This window comes from Drosophila erecta, unplaced genomic scaffold, assembly GCF_003286155.1.
Source record: "Drosophila erecta strain 14021-0224.00,06,07 unplaced genomic scaffold, DereRS2 tig00000021-arrow-pilon, whole genome shotgun sequence".
Taxonomy (NCBI): Eukaryota; Metazoa; Arthropoda; class Insecta; order Diptera; family Drosophilidae; genus Drosophila; species Drosophila erecta.
Window position 1 is genome coordinate 9,444,371 of NW_020825198.1, and position 21,279 is coordinate 9,465,649.

Below are 21,279 nucleotides of genomic sequence, written 5' to 3' on the forward strand. Positions count from 1 at the left end.
TACGTAAATGCACCTGTGATATCCCTAACGAATGCAAATTAAACAGTTAAAGCGTGCGCTGAGATTTATGATATATTTTTTTCGCTTTCTTGACAGCACAATCTAAGCTTATCTATTCTTGCAGCTAAAACAAACATAAGCTTATCGCATGCAACTCACGTTTCGGGCTTCCCAATTGCATTGCAATGTCACCCATTCTATATGGCTTGTCATAGCCAACCGCTTTTGACATCCGGCTGTCAAATGCAGCTCTCGCTGCACTATTCCAATCCAAGGAGGATTTCGTTTGTCTCATTTGCTCACACCCTCAATGAATGTCACATTTGACAAGCATTTTCTTTCTATCTCTATCTGTGCCGGAACTCCTTCTAACGCCATCTTTGTTTGCCATGTTGTTTCTGGTTTGACAGTTATGGCATCATTGTGATATACCATTTGTTGCACGACAATTGGGTTGGGTTAGAAAAATATTTGAGTAATGTTTCCCAGTCCAAAATTGTTTTGGATTAAAGAAGCCGATGATCTTTTAAAATACTCATTGCACTTCCTATTATAACGCAGGTACTTATAGCTGAAAACATGTGATGGTTATAACCCTCTTGTGCATATTATTATATTCCAATCATTCTAAACACATTTCCTTTTATTTCCAGGTACAAAATCGAAGTGGCGGGTAAGAGTTTACCAGTTCTCACCAATCTCGACAAAGGTCGTTATGGCGTGATTGTGTTCGAGAACCTGGATAAATACCTCAATATGGACAAGTGGAATCGAGAGCTGCTGGACAAATACTGCCGGGAGTACTCCGTGGGAATTGTGGGCTTCGTGAGTCCCAGTGAGGAGACTCTAGTGGGTGCTCAACTTCGGGACTTTCCGCTGTTTGTCAACACGAACCTGAGGTTAAGAGACGCCAGCTTGAATCCCTCGTCATCAGTGCTTCGATTAACACGAGCTGGTGAAACGGCTTGGGGAGCGCTGCCCGGAGATGATTGGGCTGTTTTCCAGCATAATCACAGTACCTATGAGCCAGTGGAGTGGGCTCAGAGAAACACTCAGGAGTATCCAGCGGACAGTGTGGGTCAGGTGCAACTTCCTCTGACGACTGTCCTTCAGGATCGCGGACAGTTGGATGGCATACAACGAGTGCTCTTCGGCAGCAGTTTGCGTTTTTGGCTTCATCGTTTGGTCTTCCTGGATGCTCTCAGCTATCTAAGTCATGGTCAACTAAGTCTGAATCTGGAGCGAATGATTCTAGTCGATATAGATGATATATTCGTGGGCGAAAAGGGCACAAGACTGCGACCAGATGATGTGAGAGCCCTAATAGCAACCCAGAAAAATATAGCAGCCATGGTTCCAGGCTTCCGGTTTAATCTGGGATTCTCGGGTAAATACTATCATCATGGCACGAGAGAAGAAAATCTGGGAGATGACTTCTTGCTGCAGAACGTTCAAGAGTTCAACTGGTTCTCGCACATGTGGAAACACCAGCAGCCCCATTTGTATGATAACCTAACCCTCCTGATGGCAGAAATGCACTTAAACTACGCCTTCGCCGTGGATCACAACATACCCACGGATTCGGGCTACTCCATATCACCGCACCATTCGGGCGTTTACCCCGCCCATGAGTTGCTATATTTGGCTTGGAAAAAGGTGTGGAACGTGAAGGTTACGTCCACGGAAGAGTATCCTCATTTGCGACCAGCTCGACTGAGAAGAGGATTCATTCATCGCAACATAATGGTCTTGCCCAGGCAAACTTGTGGTCTATTCACCCACACCATGTACATTGATCGCTACCCGGGGGGTAGAGATAAGCTGGATGAATCCATACAGGGTGGAGAACTCTTCCAGACCATTGTGTATAATCCCATCAACATCTTTATGACGCACATGTCCAACTATGGATCGGATCGTCTGGCTCTGTACACATTCCAATCGGTGATCAAGTTCCTGCAGTGCTGGACCAACCTCAAGTTGGCCTCAGCTCCGCCAGTTCAGCTGGCCGAGATGTACTTCCGACTGCATCCCGAGGAGGTGGATCCCGTGTGGGGAAATCCCTGTGACGATGTGCGCCACAAGAAGATCTGGTCAAAGACCAAGAACTGCGATTCGCTGCCCAAGTTCCTGGTGATTGGACCACAGAAAACGGGCACAACTGCATTGTACACATTCCTATCCATGCACGGCAGTATTGCGAGCAATATCGCCAGTCCGGAAACCTTCGAGGAGGTTCAGTTCTTCAACGGGAACAACTACTACCGTGGGCTGGACTGGTACATGGACTTCTTCCCATCCGAATCGCTGCCCAATACCAGCTCCCCGATGCCCACGCAGTTGGGCTCGCCACGCTTTATGTTCGAGAAGAGTGCCACCTATTTTGATGGCGAGGCTGTGCCCAAACGAACTCATGCCCTGCTTCCACATGCAAAAATCGTCACGATCCTGATATCACCGGCGAAGAGGGCCTACTCCTGGTACCAGCATCAGCGTTCCCACGGCGATGTTATAGCCAACAACTATAGTTTCTATCAGGTAAGTCAGCTCGAAGTATGTTATAATTATTAATGGGCGATTAAGAAACTAGGCAGCTTATTTTCCAGCTATCTGTATTTCCACGACCAATGTTCTGTAAGGTTTAAGCAAACCCAATGATGAACTATAATTAACTCGCCTCATTGCTTGCTATAGAAATCAAATGGTGCCCCTTGATTGATATGCATTCGATATCAAGTGAAGCGAATACAAATTCCCCAAATTGCAATTTCTTATCTCGCAGTGTGGGGGCAAAATGAAAAGAAACAGTTAAGCAAACAGGAAGCAGGAAAATTCATTTGGGTTCACCTCAAAGGAAATCGAGAAAAACAAAATAAATGTTGGAAAATTCGGTTTTAATTCGAAACAACTTGTGCGACTTGTTCTGTTGCTCCATTGTGGCAATAAGGTGTCTCCCCACATCCTGCAGCTTCTTTCGTTGATTCTTTGGCACATTTCATTTAAATTCCATGCCGGAAAATTTCTATTTGCACCCGGGCTTGTCCCACAACTAACACATGTCCGAATGCCTCAGATGGCTCCACCAGCTTGCTCTGACATGTGTCCAGGTCCATGCCAAGGCACTCAGAACTCGGTGCGCACTCCTTTAATAGTATTTCTGCACTGGGAATAAATGGGGGTGGCAGTTCACAGCACAACAAAGAGCAATAATATTTTAGGAGTATCTTATATATTGCTCAAATGGGCAAGTTTAGGATTCGATTCAGTTTCTTAACGTGCATATGAGCAATTGGGTGTTCATGCTTAGAAATATCACTGATTTTACACCATTCCGCTTCTTTTCTCCCCCAACCCCAACGCCAACCACTTGAACAGGTCATAACGGCAAGTGACTCGGCACCGAGGGCCCTGAAGGATCTGCGGAACCGGTGCCTAAATCCGGGCAAGTACGCCCAGCACTTGGAGCACTGGCTGGCCTACTATCCCGCCCAGCAGCTGCACATCATCGATGGCGAACAGTTGCGCCTGAATCCCATCGATGTGATGAACGAGCTGCAGCGCTTCCTGAAAATCCAGCCGCTGCTCGATTATTCAAATCACCTGCGATACGACGTGAAGAAGGGCTTCTACTGCCAGGCCGTCAGCGAGAAGCGCAATAAATGCCTCGGAAAGTCCAAGGGACGCCAGTATCCGGCGATGGATGAGCGCAGTGCCAAGCTGTTGCAGCGGTGAGTAAAATCGAATACTGCCCTCAGCCCTCCAAAAAAAAACCAAAAAAAAGAAAAGGAGAGCAAAGGGACCTGCAAAAAGCCGGGAAAGGTGGGAAAATCATGAAAAGTTCGGGCCATCCGTCGTGTGGGCGGCGTTTTCGGTGTGAGTGATTTGGGATGACAGACAGGACGACGAAGGAGCTGCACACATCCCTTGCTGCTTTGAGTGAAGGATTAATGAACATATGTGGGGACAAAACTCCTCGCTTTTTCTTCGTGCGAAGGATGTGTGTATGTGGGTGGCACTTTGCGGCCGCTAAAAGTGCACTTTGCTGTACTGCGATTTCGTCGGTATGCCAGCTGTTGTCAGTTGACAAGGAAAACGATTTGCCGCCCCGGATTTTTCTAGGCCAACAAACACACGGAAAGTACACATACGGAAATGGAGATGGACAGATGGACTACTTTGTGAGGCATTCGGCTGGAGTAAATGGGAAATATATCAGGGGAGTTGGAGTTGGCCAAATAAAAGTGCCTGTAAGCTGGGGAAATTTGTTTCCTGGCGAGATTTCATGATGATGGTGGAGAAAAACGATTACGTTCGCGAATGTGGCTATAAAAAGGTTTAGTTCAGGGAAAATAAAAACTTGTGCAGAATAAAAACTTGAATTGATCCAATATTCTTTCGGTTGCCAGGTGTTTTCTTTTCTCTTTTTAAGACCTGAGCTTAGTTCCCCAGATTGGTGGTACAAACCTGTCCGAATTCCCGCAGACAAATCTGCTCTTCAGCTCCGAGCAATTCAAGTGGTACATAAAAAAATCAAGAGACGGGAGACTAAAGTAAAATATTCAAAAACTTAGCCAGCAAAGAGGTGCTGCAAAAGATAAGCCCGTGTCGATCTGCATATTTGTTCTGTCTTTGAGGCAGGAAACCAGCGATTTGAAATTCTAATTTCGCGCCACCACTTTGACTACGTTCTGCCTCGAAATTCTGATGGAACATTTCTATGTTTTCTTTTGTCGCTTGCAGATACTATCTCAATCACAATACGGCGCTGGTGAAGCTGCTCAAAAAGCTGGGCTCGCGGCCAATACCGCAATGGCTCAAAGACGACCTGTCCACGGGAACGTGATAGCAGCTGTTTGCTGGAGGAGGAGCGGCAGGAGGAGGTGGTGTCAGTGGCATAGGAGGTACTAAGTATCGCAAATTGCGGGCAAAACTCAGGAAACAGTTGCATTGGCTGCATGTGGCAGCCGAAAATGCGGAGAGCGCTCAGCGACAACGGCGTCACAACTGACAGGATGAAAATTTGACGGAAATTCGATGGAAAACCTATCACACTCGTTTCCAGTTTTCACTTTTGGCAAGCTGCAGCAAATAGGAATTTAATATTAATTGGTTTTTTATGTTTCCAAGTTCTTTTAAGTTTAAAGTTAAAGAAGGAGTTCAAGGCGATCCTGTTTTCTATTTGGAATGTATTCCATATCCTCAGTGTAGCTTTTGCAAACTCTTGCCGAATGTGAAAAACAGAAAAGGGTTGGCTTAAAAATGCAGCTGCCGTAGAAAAAAGATAAATTAAGATGGAAAAAATAACATAATTAGTCGCCTTTAACATGCATAAATCTTTTTTGTTTTGCTGTTGCTATTGCAGCTAATTAATGTCACTGCAGTTGTCAGCTAAAGTTGTACAGTGTGTGAGTGTGTATCTGTGTGAATTTATCTACGGACATTGTGTAAATAGGCATGAGTGTGTGTGTATGCTTGCGCATTATAAATTACCATAAATAATATCATGAGGCATCATGAATAAATGCATAAATGCGCTTTGTTAGTTGTTTAATGTTTATTAGTTGGCAATGGCGAATTAAGCACCTAATTAAGTTTACGCGTAATCCAGCACTTTCATTATTACTATTACCTCAGACACCGATACAGCTCTCCGCATCCTAAAGACTCGATCAAATAACTTTTGACAGATCCAAAATACATAATGTATGTACTACTATTCACACGGCAGCCGCAGAAACTTCTGTGTACACTAAGCATTTCAAATCCATGCCACAACTGTGACTTCGTTCCAGCAGTAAAAACCATATATATATAATTAATTTCCGTATGTAAAAAATATAATTTTATTACACCTAAAAATGTACAAATTTGTGAGGTTTTAGGCAAGGAATGTTTAGTCTACCAGTGGGAGATTTGTCTTAGATCCTACCGACTGCGCCAATTACATAATTGTAATATTTCGGTAAAATAAAATTGTATTTTTTACATACAGAAATTACTTATGTGTAATTATATATATCGGACAAATACGTTAAGCATAAGGCTGCCTCTATTCCCTAAGTGTATTATAGATGTTTTTAGCCTAAGCATAGTGAGTAGGCTTAAAATGCGCTTGTCACAGGCCTCGATGTAAAACTGTAAAACTCTAGTTGTAGTTTTAACGCAGCACTAAGCAAAGCTCTATTGTATAGTTGGATATATGCGTAAATGTATGAGGACTAGTTCAAGTTTAGATTGGTAATGCGACAATAATAAAAGCGAAATTATTGCAATGTAAAATGGATGCGACTTCTATATTTGTGTGCTGTAGCGGGAAGTTTAAAAAGTAGGTTTACTTTTGTTCTAAAACAAAACGATTTTCAATCACAAGACCGTCATAGAGCCGAGACACGACCCTCGACTATGTTCTAAAACCTAGCAAGGATTCGCACTTTTATCAAGCGCACCATCCACATTTATCGAGTTCAGCAACCAAATTGAAAGCGTGCTCGCTAAGTGTGGAAATATCACACTTATCGAATGAAAATGTGTGGAAATCGGAATGGCAACGATTCCCTGTAACATTTGACCCGAAAATACGTTATTTTCAAAAAGTTTGACTTTTTATCAGCTATATATTGAAATCAAATGTACGAAGAGTAAGAAATGCTCCGCTGGACAAACCAAACAACATTTATTTTAATTGTAGCTATGGAAACTAACTCAATTAACAAAAAATAAAAAACACTACTTCTGTAAAATCGAATAAAATATTTTGAAATACGTAGCTTGGCGCCACTTCCATCAGTGAAAACAGTGAAATCACACCCAGGCAATCGATAGGTGCTGGCGGCGCACCGATAGTATCGATTAAGCGTAGCTTTTCTTTCGCAGCTTCGGTTAGTTCATTTCTGTAGTTCGTTCGTGTCGGTTGTGGGTGTCGATGTTTTTTAAATTTTATTGACAACTTTGAACATTAACATTCAAATACGCGCAATTTCGGTGTATATTTTTGAGTAAATCAATTTATTTATATAAGAAAACCACGGTATACATGGTTGCCGCGTCGAATCCGTATCGAAACCGCAAGTTATACGTTTGAATTTCAACTAGATAAGCTATAGAACGATAAAAATAGCACGTGCTAACAGGTACTCGGCCACAAACGACAGTTGCAAAAAGAGTTAATTATTAATAATATCGCGTGCTCGCAGAGCCGGCTTTAAAAAAAAAGTCGTGGGCGAAGAGAGTGCAAAGAGAGCGAAAGAGAGAAAGTGCCATGCAGCGAAAGGTCCACGATAGCGGCGCGTTCTTAATAATATAATTCCCAGAGTATATATCTTTCCACATATGTATATATAATTCTATTCCGAGTGCTAATCGCTGGGTTTTTTGCCCTTTGTGCCGCGCATGAAAAGTTAAAGAAGATTCGCTTGGTAAAACCGGTAATTCTCTTCGCCCCTCCTCTCCGAAAATTCTCACGTTCTCCTTTTTGGCGCCCGTTCTTGGTTGTTTTTGTTGTTGTCTGCGGCTTGTTGCATTTTCCCTGTCACAACTTACACACTTTTGCCTAAGTAGTCAAAATTTAACGTAATCATATCAAAATGTTAGGTGCAAGTGAAATTCGTATTGGTCGACTTTGTTTATTTATCGTGGGAGCTATCTATTCGGGCCTATCGGAAGATTCTAACGGTGCCTTTGTAATCTACGACGATGAAAGAGGCTTCGCTGAAGTTTCCGGTTCGAATAAATAATACCCGTTTCGCACATAGGCTTTCATTTGGCTGTGGATCTTGGCTGAAAGATAGTGCCAAGCCTCTTAGACGTACTAATATTTTTCATTTATTTTGTAACCCAAACAACAACATTACTTATTATTTACCCTTCATAACCGGTGCTATCGTGATTCACAATAATAATAGCGCGGAGTATTCAGTGCGGTGGTGAAGTGTCCAGTACAGCTGCACAAGTTCCAGTTTCAGTTCCAGTTAAGCGAGCAGCATCATGTCCAGAAATAGGGCTGCCATGGTCAGCGCCTTTCGGCTCTTCCTGCGACCAGCGACCGCCACCCATAGTCTCGCCCTGCGCTTGGCGCCCGGCACCACCTTTGCCCTGGTGAGTGCTCCATACATACATACGCATGTACATATTTACATAGTTCAGGAAAACTATCAGGGGAAGTCGCGCTCCGGGGGAGCAGCAGTTTGCCACCATATCGTATCTATAAAAAACACTCACTTCTTCCTCGAATGTGAATAAGCGCACAGCAAGGGGTAGCATTATAGCACTAAGAAATGAGCCATTCCATTATAGTTTAATCGCAACTTATTGCAACTTATTATGTAGGTCAGTTTTTTTACTTTACAAATATCAGACTAATGCTAAGTTTATATAGTATTTGTAATAATATATAAATAATATATAAAAATAATAAAAAAATAAAAAATAAATAATAAAATAAAATAAATAAATAATAAAATAAAAAAAAAAAATTAAAATAATAATAATAAAAAAAAAAACACATTTTTTAGATGAGTTGAAGTTGGTTAGAAGAATAATATTGGCGAAACCCTTATTTTATAACTGCTATTCCGTTGGCCTCCACTGTCTGCGAACAGATGTAGCTCTGCACAGTTATTCTTTCATACATATATAGAAAAATCTTGTCCTCTGGTGAGGCAGGCATATTTTGTGTTTCGAATTTTAAAAATGTATGCAAAGAACCAGTCCGAAAATACAAAATAAGCTTACATATGTACACATATATTATGACCACATGTCATATGTACATATAATTCTCTTTCTGTTTCTCTTTCTTTCACTTTCCCCCCGTCTCTTTTGCAACTTTGACTGGGCAAACTTCATTGGAGTTTAGCTCTCCCCATCTTTCACTCTCCCCGGCATTTTTCTCTCTCCATTTCTACTTGTTGTTGTTTTTGCACCTGCGCGAAAAGGCCAAGGCAATAACAAAAAAACAGCTGTCAGAAATGTTTATCATCACATGACATGTTATTGGGGGCGGGGTGGGGAAGAGAAATGGGCGTTGATAGATGAGCGATGGAGGTAATTTTTTAGGAGAGAGAAGTTTGGAACAATTAGCACTCGCTATGGCATCCCAGTGCCCATCAAACTGCAGGTCACTGATTTAATTAATGTGGGTGAGTCATTTTATTGATGCTGCTAATTATTTTTGTAGTTTAACAATTATAAACGCTAATGCTTATCAGTTTACATTTCAAGCTTAACTAGTTGAGTCACCGAAAGCATCTGAAAAAAGAGCACAATCGGGGCACAGTAAAACTGGATTATGATGAATTTCTAAGCTACAAAAATGTAAAATTTAATGGTAAATCGAAATCAACATTTTAACTTAAAGTGTAAACGGTGTGTTTTTTTATCATCAGGATATTTTATACCTAAATGTTCTAGGCAATAATGTTATGATTTTCGTGATAGAAGCTCCACTGTGCCAAAAAGGCTCATTCAACCGGCTTGTATTGTGAGCTGGTATTTCTTTTATGACAAACTCGATTTGCATACCAAATGATTAAATACGCCGTTATTTGCTCAGCTCAAACAAGCTTTTTTTTCTCTTCACATAAAGAGAGCGGGACAAACGAAAAGCGAGTGTTGATGACATTGGGCGAAAAGGGGCGCGATACTTTGTACCTAGATTATTTGCTTTTAGCAGGTTGTTTGCTCGACTTTTTGTGCCCACAAGTGTCTATCTCGATTTGCATTTTGCTCTTCGAGCTTTCGCAGCTGATTGAGGCAAATAGAGACGATGACAAAAAACGACATCATTGATTGTCAAGCTCAAAAGTCTGGCACAGTTCTTGACCCGGATTTCCGCTTTTGGCATCTTAACCTATCATAGTGTCTCCACATCACGCTCCAATTTGTTCGCTCAAAATCTCTGGGCGTACGCGAAAAAATAAATAAAGTCCAGAGGATTTGTAGAATTTTTTTGGGGAACCTCTCTTACTGTTTTTTCTATGTTTTCGTAGAGCACAAAAACTTTTATTGGCGCCACTTGGTCTGCCCCACTATACACACGCACACACAAGCAGGCACACGGACTCACAGACACAGAACGTGTGTCGTTACATCTCCCCATCCTTTTCTTCCCATCCTCTTGCTGTCTCTTTCCGACAGTTCCAGTACAATGGGATTTTTGGCTTGCCCTCGCATTTCGGCTTTTTTGCATTGTGTTGCCATTTGTTTTGCTATAGTCCTGTTTCCTGGGGCGTGGCACACACACAAATATACGTGTCTGTGTGTGTATATGTGGAACAGTGACAGCTGGAATACTAGTAAACCTCACGACTGTTCCTGAAATATAATTCTAACCAATTATACAATTATATTTCTCACTCGAAAGTTTTTCCACAAATTGTTTCACCATTAAGCTTTTAATGGCAGGAAATTTTCATATATTTTCCGATTTATGGAATAGTTTACCACGTTAAAAGGTTTGTTAAAGATGGCCAGTTTAATTTAAACTTTTTTATTTTAGCTTTTGTTAGGCATTGGCGTATTAAAATTGATTGAGTGCTTATTCTTAGAATGCTGGTTGATAATAAAGTTATAATTTTAATACTTTCATGCGGCTCTATTTCAGGCTCTATTGCACTTACCACAATTGTACGTTACTGGGAAATTTCTGTGCAACAACAATTATTTTCCGACAGATGCAACGGTTGTGATGGGCGATCAATTGATATTTGATTAAATACACGAGTGCCATGATTCAGGCTTTGCACCCGGCTTTATTTGTGCATCTCTGTGTGCGGCAGTGTGCGTGCAAACGCAGACATACATACATACATACATAAATAAAGCTCGATGGTCGGGCAAACAAAAACAAGGCGGTACTTATGCAAATGGAATTCATCATATCCAAAGCAAACCTGCGCTGGCTGCACTTAATGCAGCCAGAGGTCAGCAGCTTAAAGCCAGGGCTTATAGACGTGTGGTGTTTGTTATATGGTAACTTTTTACGAAATCTGCTCATTAAGTCAGGCTTAGTACGTGATACTTAAACTGCACTTTGAAACAGTGCACTACTCTGCCACTTTTCATGGTTTTAATTGATTGAAATGACTTGAAATGAAGTTTCAACTTTTAAATTTGAAGTAATCAACCTTGATTGCATTTCATACCACGTTTGCCAATTTGGATTGAAACTTACTTAATTAAATTTTATCACAGATTAAGTTTAAGCTTCGTGAAACATTCTTCAGACTGCCTAAGGTATTATCTTCCCTCGTTTTCTGTATATTTTGCACCCTCCTCCGCGCTTCTCAAACATTCCAGCTCTAGTGCACTTCTGTTCCAAAGATTTTTAATCATTTTAAGACCTGAATCACAAGTTTTACCGGCTTATTTCCAGCAAAGTCAAAGTTTCGCCACATTTTTTGCCGGCTGGCAGGGCCCACAAGAGTACTTAACTTATCAGCACTTTTTCTCAACTTGCGCTAATCTCCTTCTTAAATACTATCAACTATTGTTTGATCAGCAAGTTTCTGCGGCTCCCACCTTAAAGCCAAGTCACCAAAAAGCATTCGACTTAACCCGTACACAAGCAGTCAAAATCCCGTGCCCGCAGAAAATCTGCATTAGCAGCCTTACAGGACCGGCATTGGAATAACACCCACTCGTCCCTATATTATCCTTCACCACAGGGCTTTTCCTTGCAAACTTGTGCACGTTTTCGCACATTTATCAGCGCTGCTAAATCTTTGCTTAGCTATCAGGGAAAACCGAAAAGCAAATTTCCCCACCAGACGTTGCAAAAATATTTGCATACATATATGCAGTAAGTACACCCTGAAAGAGAATACTTAAGGAAGGGACGAGCGAGGATTATACGCGTAATTAATGCTATCGTAAACGGCGGAGGCGGCATGTCACAAATTAGAAAGACCTCATTAGGGCTGACGCTGTCGCTTCATCAGCAGAACTTAAAGTTATGCCTTCCAAAATGCCAGCATAACTTATGTAACGACAAATAGCTAACGGAGGGAACATATTTTCGCTCTACAACAAACGTGCACTTTCAGAAAATCGTTTAAGGGAACTTATAACTTATAAACGAATTTAAGTAATAACAAGTTTTTTAGGATTAAAACTAAAATCAAATCTAAAAAATCTAATCAAAGCTGAGTGCGGTAATTCCAAAATTCAAATTTAATTTAATAGATAGTTATCAATCTGTTGGCTCCTACATAAGGCAGTTTATAAGTGTATTCATGTTGATGTTTGTCTTTCCCAATCTCCATAGTGATATAACTTCTGGCAACTCATCCTTTGCGTGCTATGGCCATTGCTCCTGCACTTGACTTCTGCTGTCGACGAGGGCGGCAAATAAACCCCACATGAACCCCATTAGAATCCCCCTATCCTGGTTTTGCCCTCGAGTTTGCCCCGCAACTTGTCGGCTTGAATGTTCGCTTTGATGTTTATCTAATGACTGTACACCGAGTTGGGCTGCACGAGTATCTGATAGATACAAGTGGCCAAAAGCCCTCTGTGCAGCATTCCCCTTTCGCCGAGCCCTTGTAATCCAATCTGCGAAACTATTTACAGTTCAGGTTAAACTGTAAGCGCCAGGGAAGAGCCAGTTCACATTTCGCCCGATGTGTGTTATCAATTTGTGGCATTTTTGTGATAGTACTTATCAGCACACACTGAGTACATAAAAGTGCTCAATATGCTTCACTAAGGCCACGCGACCAAAAGGCTGTTTAAATAAATTATTTGTTCAATTCGTAAAATTAACTCAATTCAATTTAAACCGTTCAGGGGAGATCCCCAATGACAATTGACCTGCGCCATAAAATATTTCACTGTTGTCAGCATAATTCCGCGAAGAATCACTCTTGTGTACACTTTTTTCTTGTTGTGCATTGATTTAAATTCTGTGTATTGACTACCAAGCGCGTTAGGCAAACAGCGTGAAGTGGCTGATAATTTATTTAGTAAATATTTGTGGCTTTGGCCACTTGCAGTGGTCTATCGCTATCCCAATCTCTGAATAAATTCTAGCCAATTTAAGCCCAAACAAAAAGGGGAATAGGCATCCCAGTCGGAGTGTACCGCATAAAAGGTTCGTTATTAATTCAGGCCCCATCGCAGGCTTCTTTGGGTGAGTTTTGGTCCCAGGCTTCCAACTTCCTCGACTGGAGGACTCGAGTGTCAGTTGCTGTTGTTGTCGTCTCTTCTCTGCGTTTTGAAGGCGAAAATTCTACTATTATATGCAAATTTTCGTTGCGCTCCACAGGCAGGCGAGCTAGACTCCAAAATGAGCTACATAAATTTGCTTAGCTTGTTCTACTCTCGGTTTGGGCTTCCATAATATCCACTTAAGTTTGTCATACGGTTGGAAGGTAGCGATTTAACAATACACTGATACTATCATAAATAAGCAGCTTTTGTTTTTAATGTATCCTTACTAGGTTCATTATAATGCATACACATAAAGTAGATGTTTAAAGTATGTTTTATTGAAACTGCTTGTTGTATATTAATGCATATAAAAAGTATACAGTTTAAAAATAACAATTAAAAACATATTGCTGCCTGTTCTTTACAAAAGGAACATTGGAACATTTTCTGCGGCGTGCTTCTGAAGTACGCGTTTTTGTTGTCACCATTCTAGTTTATTTTAGCCATAAAAAAGGGACTGCATAATGTTGTTTTCATGCGGTTTTCCCTAAATGGAGCACTCAGCATGCGGCTGGGTTTTTGTTGCCGCTTTTTTTCGCCTACTAATTACAATGGGATGTGGCCTCGGGTCCTTTCTGATAAGCATTGGGGCGTGGCCCGCACTGCCACTTTTCACTGAGACCTATTTTATCGCCTCTTGTGAGTGTTAATTGTATTAAAATTAAAATTAAAATTACCCGCGCAAGGTCGTGTCCTGGAAATTGCTCATGCACATGGCCAAGATATTTTCAAAGAAAGCACACACAACTTTTGGGAGAGGTTCTTTGACGGCACATATTTTTTTTGAGCAGCTCTCGCAAACGTTGGCAGCTAGATATTTTCGGCAAGAAGGGAAATTTGTATGCAAGAAAATAATGTTTTTCCTCCGAGGAACACGTTTACTTTGTGTACTTTTGTTGGACAAGTCAGAGTGTAGTGAAGCCTGAGAGGGCTAAGATGGATACCGTAGTCACTAATTAAAGCCAAGCAGCTCCTACATTCTTCTACATTGGCCTGCGGGTTAATGAGCCATTATTTTGAGTGAGTAATGCAATTACTGACTTGGTTTTTATGTGTCCTCTGGCCCCCGACGGATCCTGATTCCAGGATATGGGTATGTACTTTAAGCCACAAGTTTATGGTTTCCCGCTTCTATGAGCTTTGTATTGACTGGCCAACGCTTTTAGTGCTTCAATTTGTGCCAGACTTTTTTCCACATTTTTTTTTTTTACCAATTTTGGTCCGTGTACATAGCTCTATCGTGCGCTTTATTTACTGATGGCTGTCTGTGACCTGCGGGCAGACCACAGACTCTATGAATATGGAATATCTGTAATTGAAATTCGCTTGGCCAACTTGGGGGTTGTGTATGGTTGAAACACAGTGACTGTGTAATCCTTGGGGGATTTTCACACACCACCTTCTTACCTTTTCCAATTACAATTAAAGCTTAATTAACTCGAATTTTATTTCTCCCTTGTATTATTAATTAGCCGCCGGCGAGTGACATGTCTTGCTCTACTTACAACATTTACCTAATTCCCTTGTAATTAAATCCTATAAATGAAATGCAATTCATTTATTTTCTTCTGGCCAATTTCCATTAACAAAATTGGCTGGATAAACAAACAAACCGAGGGGCTAACTGACGTATACGCAATTTAAATGAATTTTGACGAGAAGGCCACAGCAATTCCCTAAGCTTGCGTTTAAACTGAAGTAAAACGCTTACAAATGAGCACATAAGTCCAACTTTTGGCCAACTGTCAGGGGAGAGGCTGGTAGGACTTCAGATAAAACGGCCTACATAAGCAGGCATTCAAGAAGTGTTTAGGCAAATACAAGAACTTTGCCTCTGTTAGACACAACTCGTTTTCTGTATGTTTTTACTGCCTCGTTCTAGTCATATTAGATATTACAGCTAAACAGTCTGTCTGCTTTTAACCAAATTTTCTGTGGCTATCTTGAAATGTGAGGGTGGCGACAAAATTCTGGCCGCGTTTTGCACTCTTCAAGAGAAATACAAAAATATCTATTTCCATTTCATGGTTGTGTATTTCGGTATCTATTGGATGTGTATGTTTATCACATTGTGTATGGCGCGCACACTAATTTTAGTCCGTCTGGCTTGTCTCTTCAATATTTCTCTCTCTGTATCTGATGATTTTTGATAGTCAACGTCAGAACGTGTGCGCTTGTTTATCTATTTTTCTCTGTTTTTTCTCAGCTAAATATTTACTTGCAGAAAATCTTTACTGGCAATTCTATTCACTGTGCGCCAGTGAAAAACAAAACCCGACAAAAAATTCACCCGCCTGCTGTGAACATGTGTCTAATTTATTACCTTTCTCTCCATCTGCTTCTCCTTTTGATATATTTATAGAAATATATTATATCGATGTGGCTTGAGAACTTGTCGAGATGTTGCGGGGATTTTTCCTTAAGCATTATCCTGTCCTCGCCTCGATCCTTCGATGTCATTCCACTAATCTCATTTCCGCGGTGATTTGCTCACAGATATAATATTTTTATGATTCATTGCCAGCAGCGTCGATGCCAATATATTAAATTGCTTTGCTTTTACGAGCTATAAAATATATCTGTGCGTGAAACTTCAATTGCATTTCCAGCGGTCGTTCGTACAAATTGCTTTGAGGGGGATTCATTATTCTATTTGGCCCAAGACTTAACGAGCTGATTCAAAGACAATCAAACGTATAAAGAACAATATGCCCGGCGCTGTGTTATTCTTGGCTAGAAGCCCAGGAATGTGGCACTTGACACGCGACTCTGTTGGCCAAGAACAAAGGATTGAAAGGCGAGTGGTTGTCTAGGGCTTCTTCTGTCTTAGAACTTTTTAGCTTGCATGACTTCCTCAACTGGGAAGTTTCCATGCAGAATTCCTTGCGACGGGGTCCTTAAAATTTTATTTCCATCAATTTAGAAATTTTCTGCGGGGTTGCGCAAAGTTCTTTGTACCTTATTAATGAGCGCCACATTTTCTGAAAATATAAAAAGACCAACTGAAACCATTAAACCAAATCATAATTCTTACAAGAATTATAATGTTACCTATATCTGCAGGACTTTTAAAGCGTTTTATTTAATTGCAGAAAATCCATTTAAATAAAATTATTCTTGTCCTTTTTTTATAGTTACTAAAATACAAATTTAATTTCCATCCACTTAAAGCTTCTTTCTTTCTTTAAAATATGAATAGCAATTGAAAAATTGAAGGGGGGGCCCCTAAAAGTTCAGTAAAATGAAATTGCTATGCAAATTACACGAACCACTGTAATTTTATTTTTATCTCTAATGTTGGCAGACTTTTTGTTGGTTTTTCTTTTTTTTTTTGGTGTTTCGCAGACGAAAAAGATTTAAGGAACCCAGAGACATCCACTCGGCTTTGTTTATTGTTATGACCCAGGGCCTCCACTTATTTCCCTCTTTCAGAGAGCCTTTTTGTGCCGTTTCCTTGTTTATCCTGGCGTGTCCTGTGTGCTGACTTGTTTTTCTTTCGACTTAGACTAGGACATCGTCGCACGTGGTCACATTGTCGGGCTCATTAAGAGACAATTGCTGCAACATGTCGCAGACAGCGGCCAAGGATGTTGACGTTAACGTATACGGCTCCTCTCCAAAATTTTTAAAGCTGCCCCACAAGGAAAATTAACTTGAAATGATTTGCCTCCAGTTGCGGTCACAAGTTTCTGGCTATCATTTTCCGGGGAAAAACAGCAGGTGTAATTTATGAAATTACATTTTCAGTCACATCTCGGGGAAAAGCTGAACTAAGCTGAGCTACGATTTCAATTTATTCGAATGATCGTAAAAACTTTCTGGCCACAGTAAAGAAAAGTGGCATACTATCCGGCTGGAACTTGGATTTCGGTGGCTGTCGGAGCTCGTTAAATTTATGTGACGCCTAATGTTTCATTTGGTTCGGTGCAAATGCCTGTGGGGCAACTTTTTAACATTTGATGCCGGCTGACAACTCGTCGGGGGTCATAACTTTTACTTTTGCCCCCCCTCGGATTCGCCAGTGTCTCAGCATGCAGACGTTCTGGGAGGAATAAAGCTCTGACCAACTGTCAGAGATGTTCCATTGTCATTTGGCCAAGCCAAGTCCATCAATAATGCGCGCCAACAAATCACCAAAGTTTCTGCGGAAAAACAGCTAACAAAATGTGATCTGGGGACTGCAGGGGCGTGTTTTGAAAATTTATTTGCCATTTAAATTTCAATTACTCGTGGGAAACATTTGATTTTGCTACATATTTCTCTGCGCATTCGAGAGGGCCTGAATTATTGAAGCGCCTGATTGGAGTGGAGCGTAAAATCCAATCAGTAAAAGTTAAAATCGACGCACAACACGTGCATACCATATGAGAAAACCGCAATTCCCAACTTGGCCAAGCTTGGCTCTAAAAATATGCACATACATATGTACGTTTGTGCTCCTATGCAAACACACACGCACTTTGACAGCTGCACCTAAAATTATGCAATGTTATTTTGTATTTTCCAGCACAAGCTTAAAGCGCGAGGGCTGATCTGGAATTACTGGGGAAAATTCAGCTACTCTAATCTACTTTTACGGAGTTAAAATTTATATTTACATATTTATATTTACCAGCGTGATTTTTAAGTTTTTTAGGAAGGTGTAATGCTATGAATATTCCAATATTTAAGTCCACCCAAACACCTGACTTGTTTAGTTGGTTAAATGACACGGTAAACGGTTTCGGTTTCGATTTCCTTTGCCCATTTGTGTCCTTGTGTCCCTGGAGTGTTCGAATGTGTTCGTGCGTGTGTGATTACTCATACGCAATGTTGCCGGCAGTAGGAAGGAGTACAACAAAGTTGTAAAGTAGAGTTGTGCCAGACGAAAACCATGTTGTGGGTTAAAGCCACACAAGCTCGCTCACATCCATGTGGTCCTCAGAATAACTGTATTTACGCATCCCATATTCCGTTGCCCCATTTCCTTTTCCGGTTTTTTTGTTTTTTTTTTTTTGTTTTGAGTGCCAGCTCGTTGTCGTTTTCGTCCTTCGTTATAGGAGGCACGTGATTTCACTTGGGAGCATTTTAACTTAATTAGGTTCGGCTGAAACATGCAAAGAATGCCATTTCTAAAATGTTAAGGACGTGGAGCTACTAAATATATAAAGGAATTTTCTATGTAAGCCGACATAGCTTTTTTTTAAAGCTGACAAATTCGTTTATGTTAAACTTTATGGAAGAGTTTTAATTATATTTTTAATAATATCCTATATTTCATAGGGAAATTAATGACGCATATGCACTGTATTACCAAATAAATTGAAGTAAAACAAAGGCTCATCCTAAAGTACATTTCTTCAGAACCGCTCGAAAACGCTTAGTAATAATACCATATACTTTTAGAATGGAGCAGGCTTATAAATTACCTATATACTTGCACATTTTGCTGTTAGCAATACGTAAGCCCCATTTAAGCCGCAACCAATAATGCGAAATGGAGTCATTAATGTTAATTTGCAAACATTTTCTCCCCTTTCCCCCACAGCACTTACGGCCATGTCATGAGCTCCAGCAGCACAGAAGCTTCGCATCCACGACGGAGGATGGCGAAACGGACAAGCACAAAAAACCGACGACGGGAGGTGAGTGGAAATTGGGAATGGATGTGGATGGAGATATTTACAGGGCAGATATTTTTTGTAAATATTTTCGTTCAGTGCGGGATAACTGATTGGATTTGACAACTTGGTGGGAGGGTGTTAATGTAAGCTTATCAATCATCCCAATCGCAGGTCACAGTTCAAGTCATCATGTGTATGAGCAAACAGAAATTGGGGAAAAAGTAAAAGGAAAGGAATTGAAATCCAATCAATGTTTTGCTTACAACCGAATTAGGGATCGAAGAACTAGAAAAGGTACCAATCCTTGCAGAACTCAAGAAATTAAGCAGACTGTAAATCAAGAACCAAGTTCGCTTTCTGGCACTCTGTCTTCTAGACTAATATCAATAATTCAAAAATTTATAGAATTAAGAATTACTAAGAAAAAGAAGTCCGACTTTTGTAAGTTTATCATGAAAATAAATTCTAATTTTAAATGTATATTCCCTAAGGTACAGATAATTCACTCAAGAAGAGAATAAAAAAGAATAGGAAAAGAAAGAAGAAACTGATACTGAATAGGAAGAAAACTAAAAAAAAAACTTGTAATGGTAAGACATTAATGTGTTTAGCTTGGAAGATTTTATAAGGTCTTAAAACTTATGGAAAACATTAGCCAATTGCTAAAAACTTAATTGATTAAGTTATAAAATTCCGCTCCCCTTTCTAATCACTTTATTCCCCTGCTTTACGTATTTGCATTTAATTGCACATGACAATAAATTATCGATTAATTATAGATAAGTTTGACAAATTAGTGGTCGTTGTGGTCTCTCATTAACCGGCACTTTGAAAAGTGATAGATAAATATACCCTTTACTCGTAGAGTAAAAGGGTATACTAGATTCGTTGCAAAGTATGTAACTCAACTTATCTTAATCGGAATTTTAAGTGGCACACCTCTAAATGTTTCTGGCGCAATTCTCTACAAATCTGCATTCAAATTTAGAAATTTATTTTTCTAAACATTTTTTGTAATTTTTTAGTGTGGTGATGTGGAAATTCAATAAAATTCAAAAAATGTCCCAAGGCTGAACTTCTAAACTCCATAACTCAACTTATCTTAATCGGATTTTGAAGTGGCATACCTCTAAATGTTTCTGGCGCAATTCTCTAAAAAGTTGCATTCAAATTTAGAAATTTATTTTTTTTTAATTTTTTTGTAATTTTTCTGATGTTATGATTTTGTAGAAATTCAAGAAAATCAAAAAATGTGCCAAGGCTGAACTTCTAAACTCCATAACTCAACTTATCTTGATCGGATTTTGAAAAGGCATACCTCTAAATGTTTCTGGCGCAATTCTCTAAAAAGTTGCATTCAAATTTAGAAATTTATTTTTTTTTAATTTTTTTGTAATTTTTCTGATGTTATGATTTTGTAGAAATTCAAGAAAATCAAAAAATGTGCCAAGGCTGAACTTCTAAACTCCATAACTCAACTTATCTTAATCGGATTTTGAAGTGGCATACCTCTAAATGTTTCTGGTGCAATTCTCTAAATATCTGCATTCAAATTAAAAAAATTTTTTTTATTTTAATTTTTTGTAAATTTTTTGATGTTATGATGATGAGATATTCAAGAAACTTAACAAATGTCCCAAGGCTGAAGTTCTAAGCTCCATAACTCAACTTATCTTAATCGGATTTTGAAGTGGCATACCTCTAAATGTTTCTGGCACAATTCTCTAAATATCTGCATTCAAATTAAAAAAATTTTTTTTTTTTTATTTTTTGTAAATTTTTTGATGTTATGATGATGAGATATTCAAGAAACTTAAAAAATGTCCCAAGGCTGAACTTCTAAGTTCCATAACTCAACTTATCTTAATCGGATTTTGAAGTGGAATACCTCTAAACGTTTCTGGCGCAATTCTCTAAAAAGTTGCATTCAAATTTAGAAATTTTTTTTTTTTTAATTTTTTTGTTAATTTTATGATGTATAATGTAGTAGAAATTCAAAAAAATCAAAAAATGTCCCAAGGCTGAACTTCTAAGCTCCATAACTCAACTTATCTTAATCGGATTTTGAAGTGGAATACCTCTAAATGTTTCTAGCCCAATTCTCTAAAAAGTTGCATTAAAATTTAGAAATTTATTTTTTTTAATTTTTTTGTAAATTTTATGATGTATAATGTTGTCAAATTTAAAAAAATCAAAAAATGCCCCAAGGCTGAAGTTCTAAACTCCATAACTCAACTTATCTTAATCGGATTTTGAAGTGGAATACCTCTAAATGTTTCTGGCGCAATTCTCTAAAAAGTTGCATTCAAATTTAGAAATGTATTTTTTTTTAATTTTTTTGTAAATTTTATGATGTATAATGTAGTAGAAATTCAAATAAATCAAAAAATGTCCCAAGGCTGAACTTCTAAGCTCCATAACTCAACTGATTTTAATCGGATTATGAATTGGCATACCTCTAAATGTTTCT

General features: G+C 39.5%; 2 protein-coding genes across 9 annotated transcripts in view; both read left to right on the forward strand.

Moving 5' to 3' along the window:
• The window catches only part of LOC6545438 (bifunctional heparan sulfate N-deacetylase/N-sulfotransferase), a 55,545-nt gene extending 49,722 nt beyond the window's left edge, over window positions 1-5,823 (forward strand). Inside the window, exons 5-7 of the mRNA XM_026976966.1 lie at window positions 654-2,538; window positions 3,376-3,728; window positions 4,741-5,823. Of these exons, the coding sequence (XP_026832767.1) occupies window positions 654-2,538; window positions 3,376-3,728; window positions 4,741-4,843 (2,341 nt within the window). The 3' untranslated portion in view covers window positions 4,844-5,823. The remainder of the gene's footprint in view (window positions 1-653; window positions 2,539-3,375; window positions 3,729-4,740) is intronic.
• A 1,034-nt stretch (window positions 5,824-6,857) lies between these two features.
• Window positions 6,858-21,279, forward strand: part of LOC6545445 (calcium uniporter protein, mitochondrial) — a 44,365-nt gene continuing 29,943 nt past the window's right edge. For 2 of the 8 annotated variants that reach the window (XM_026976398.1, XM_026976401.1), the window contains exons 1-3: window positions 6,858-7,130; window positions 7,902-8,094; window positions 18,734-18,830. In XM_026976398.1, the coding sequence (XP_026832199.1) occupies window positions 7,984-8,094; window positions 18,734-18,830 (208 nt within the window). In that variant the 5' untranslated portion in view covers window positions 6,858-7,130; window positions 7,902-7,983. Of the gene's footprint in view, window positions 7,425-7,751; window positions 8,095-18,733; window positions 18,831-21,279 lie in introns of those variants that run through there. The other 6 variants (XM_001972092.3, XM_026976402.1, XM_026976396.1 and 3 more) reach the window with 5 other exon arrangements.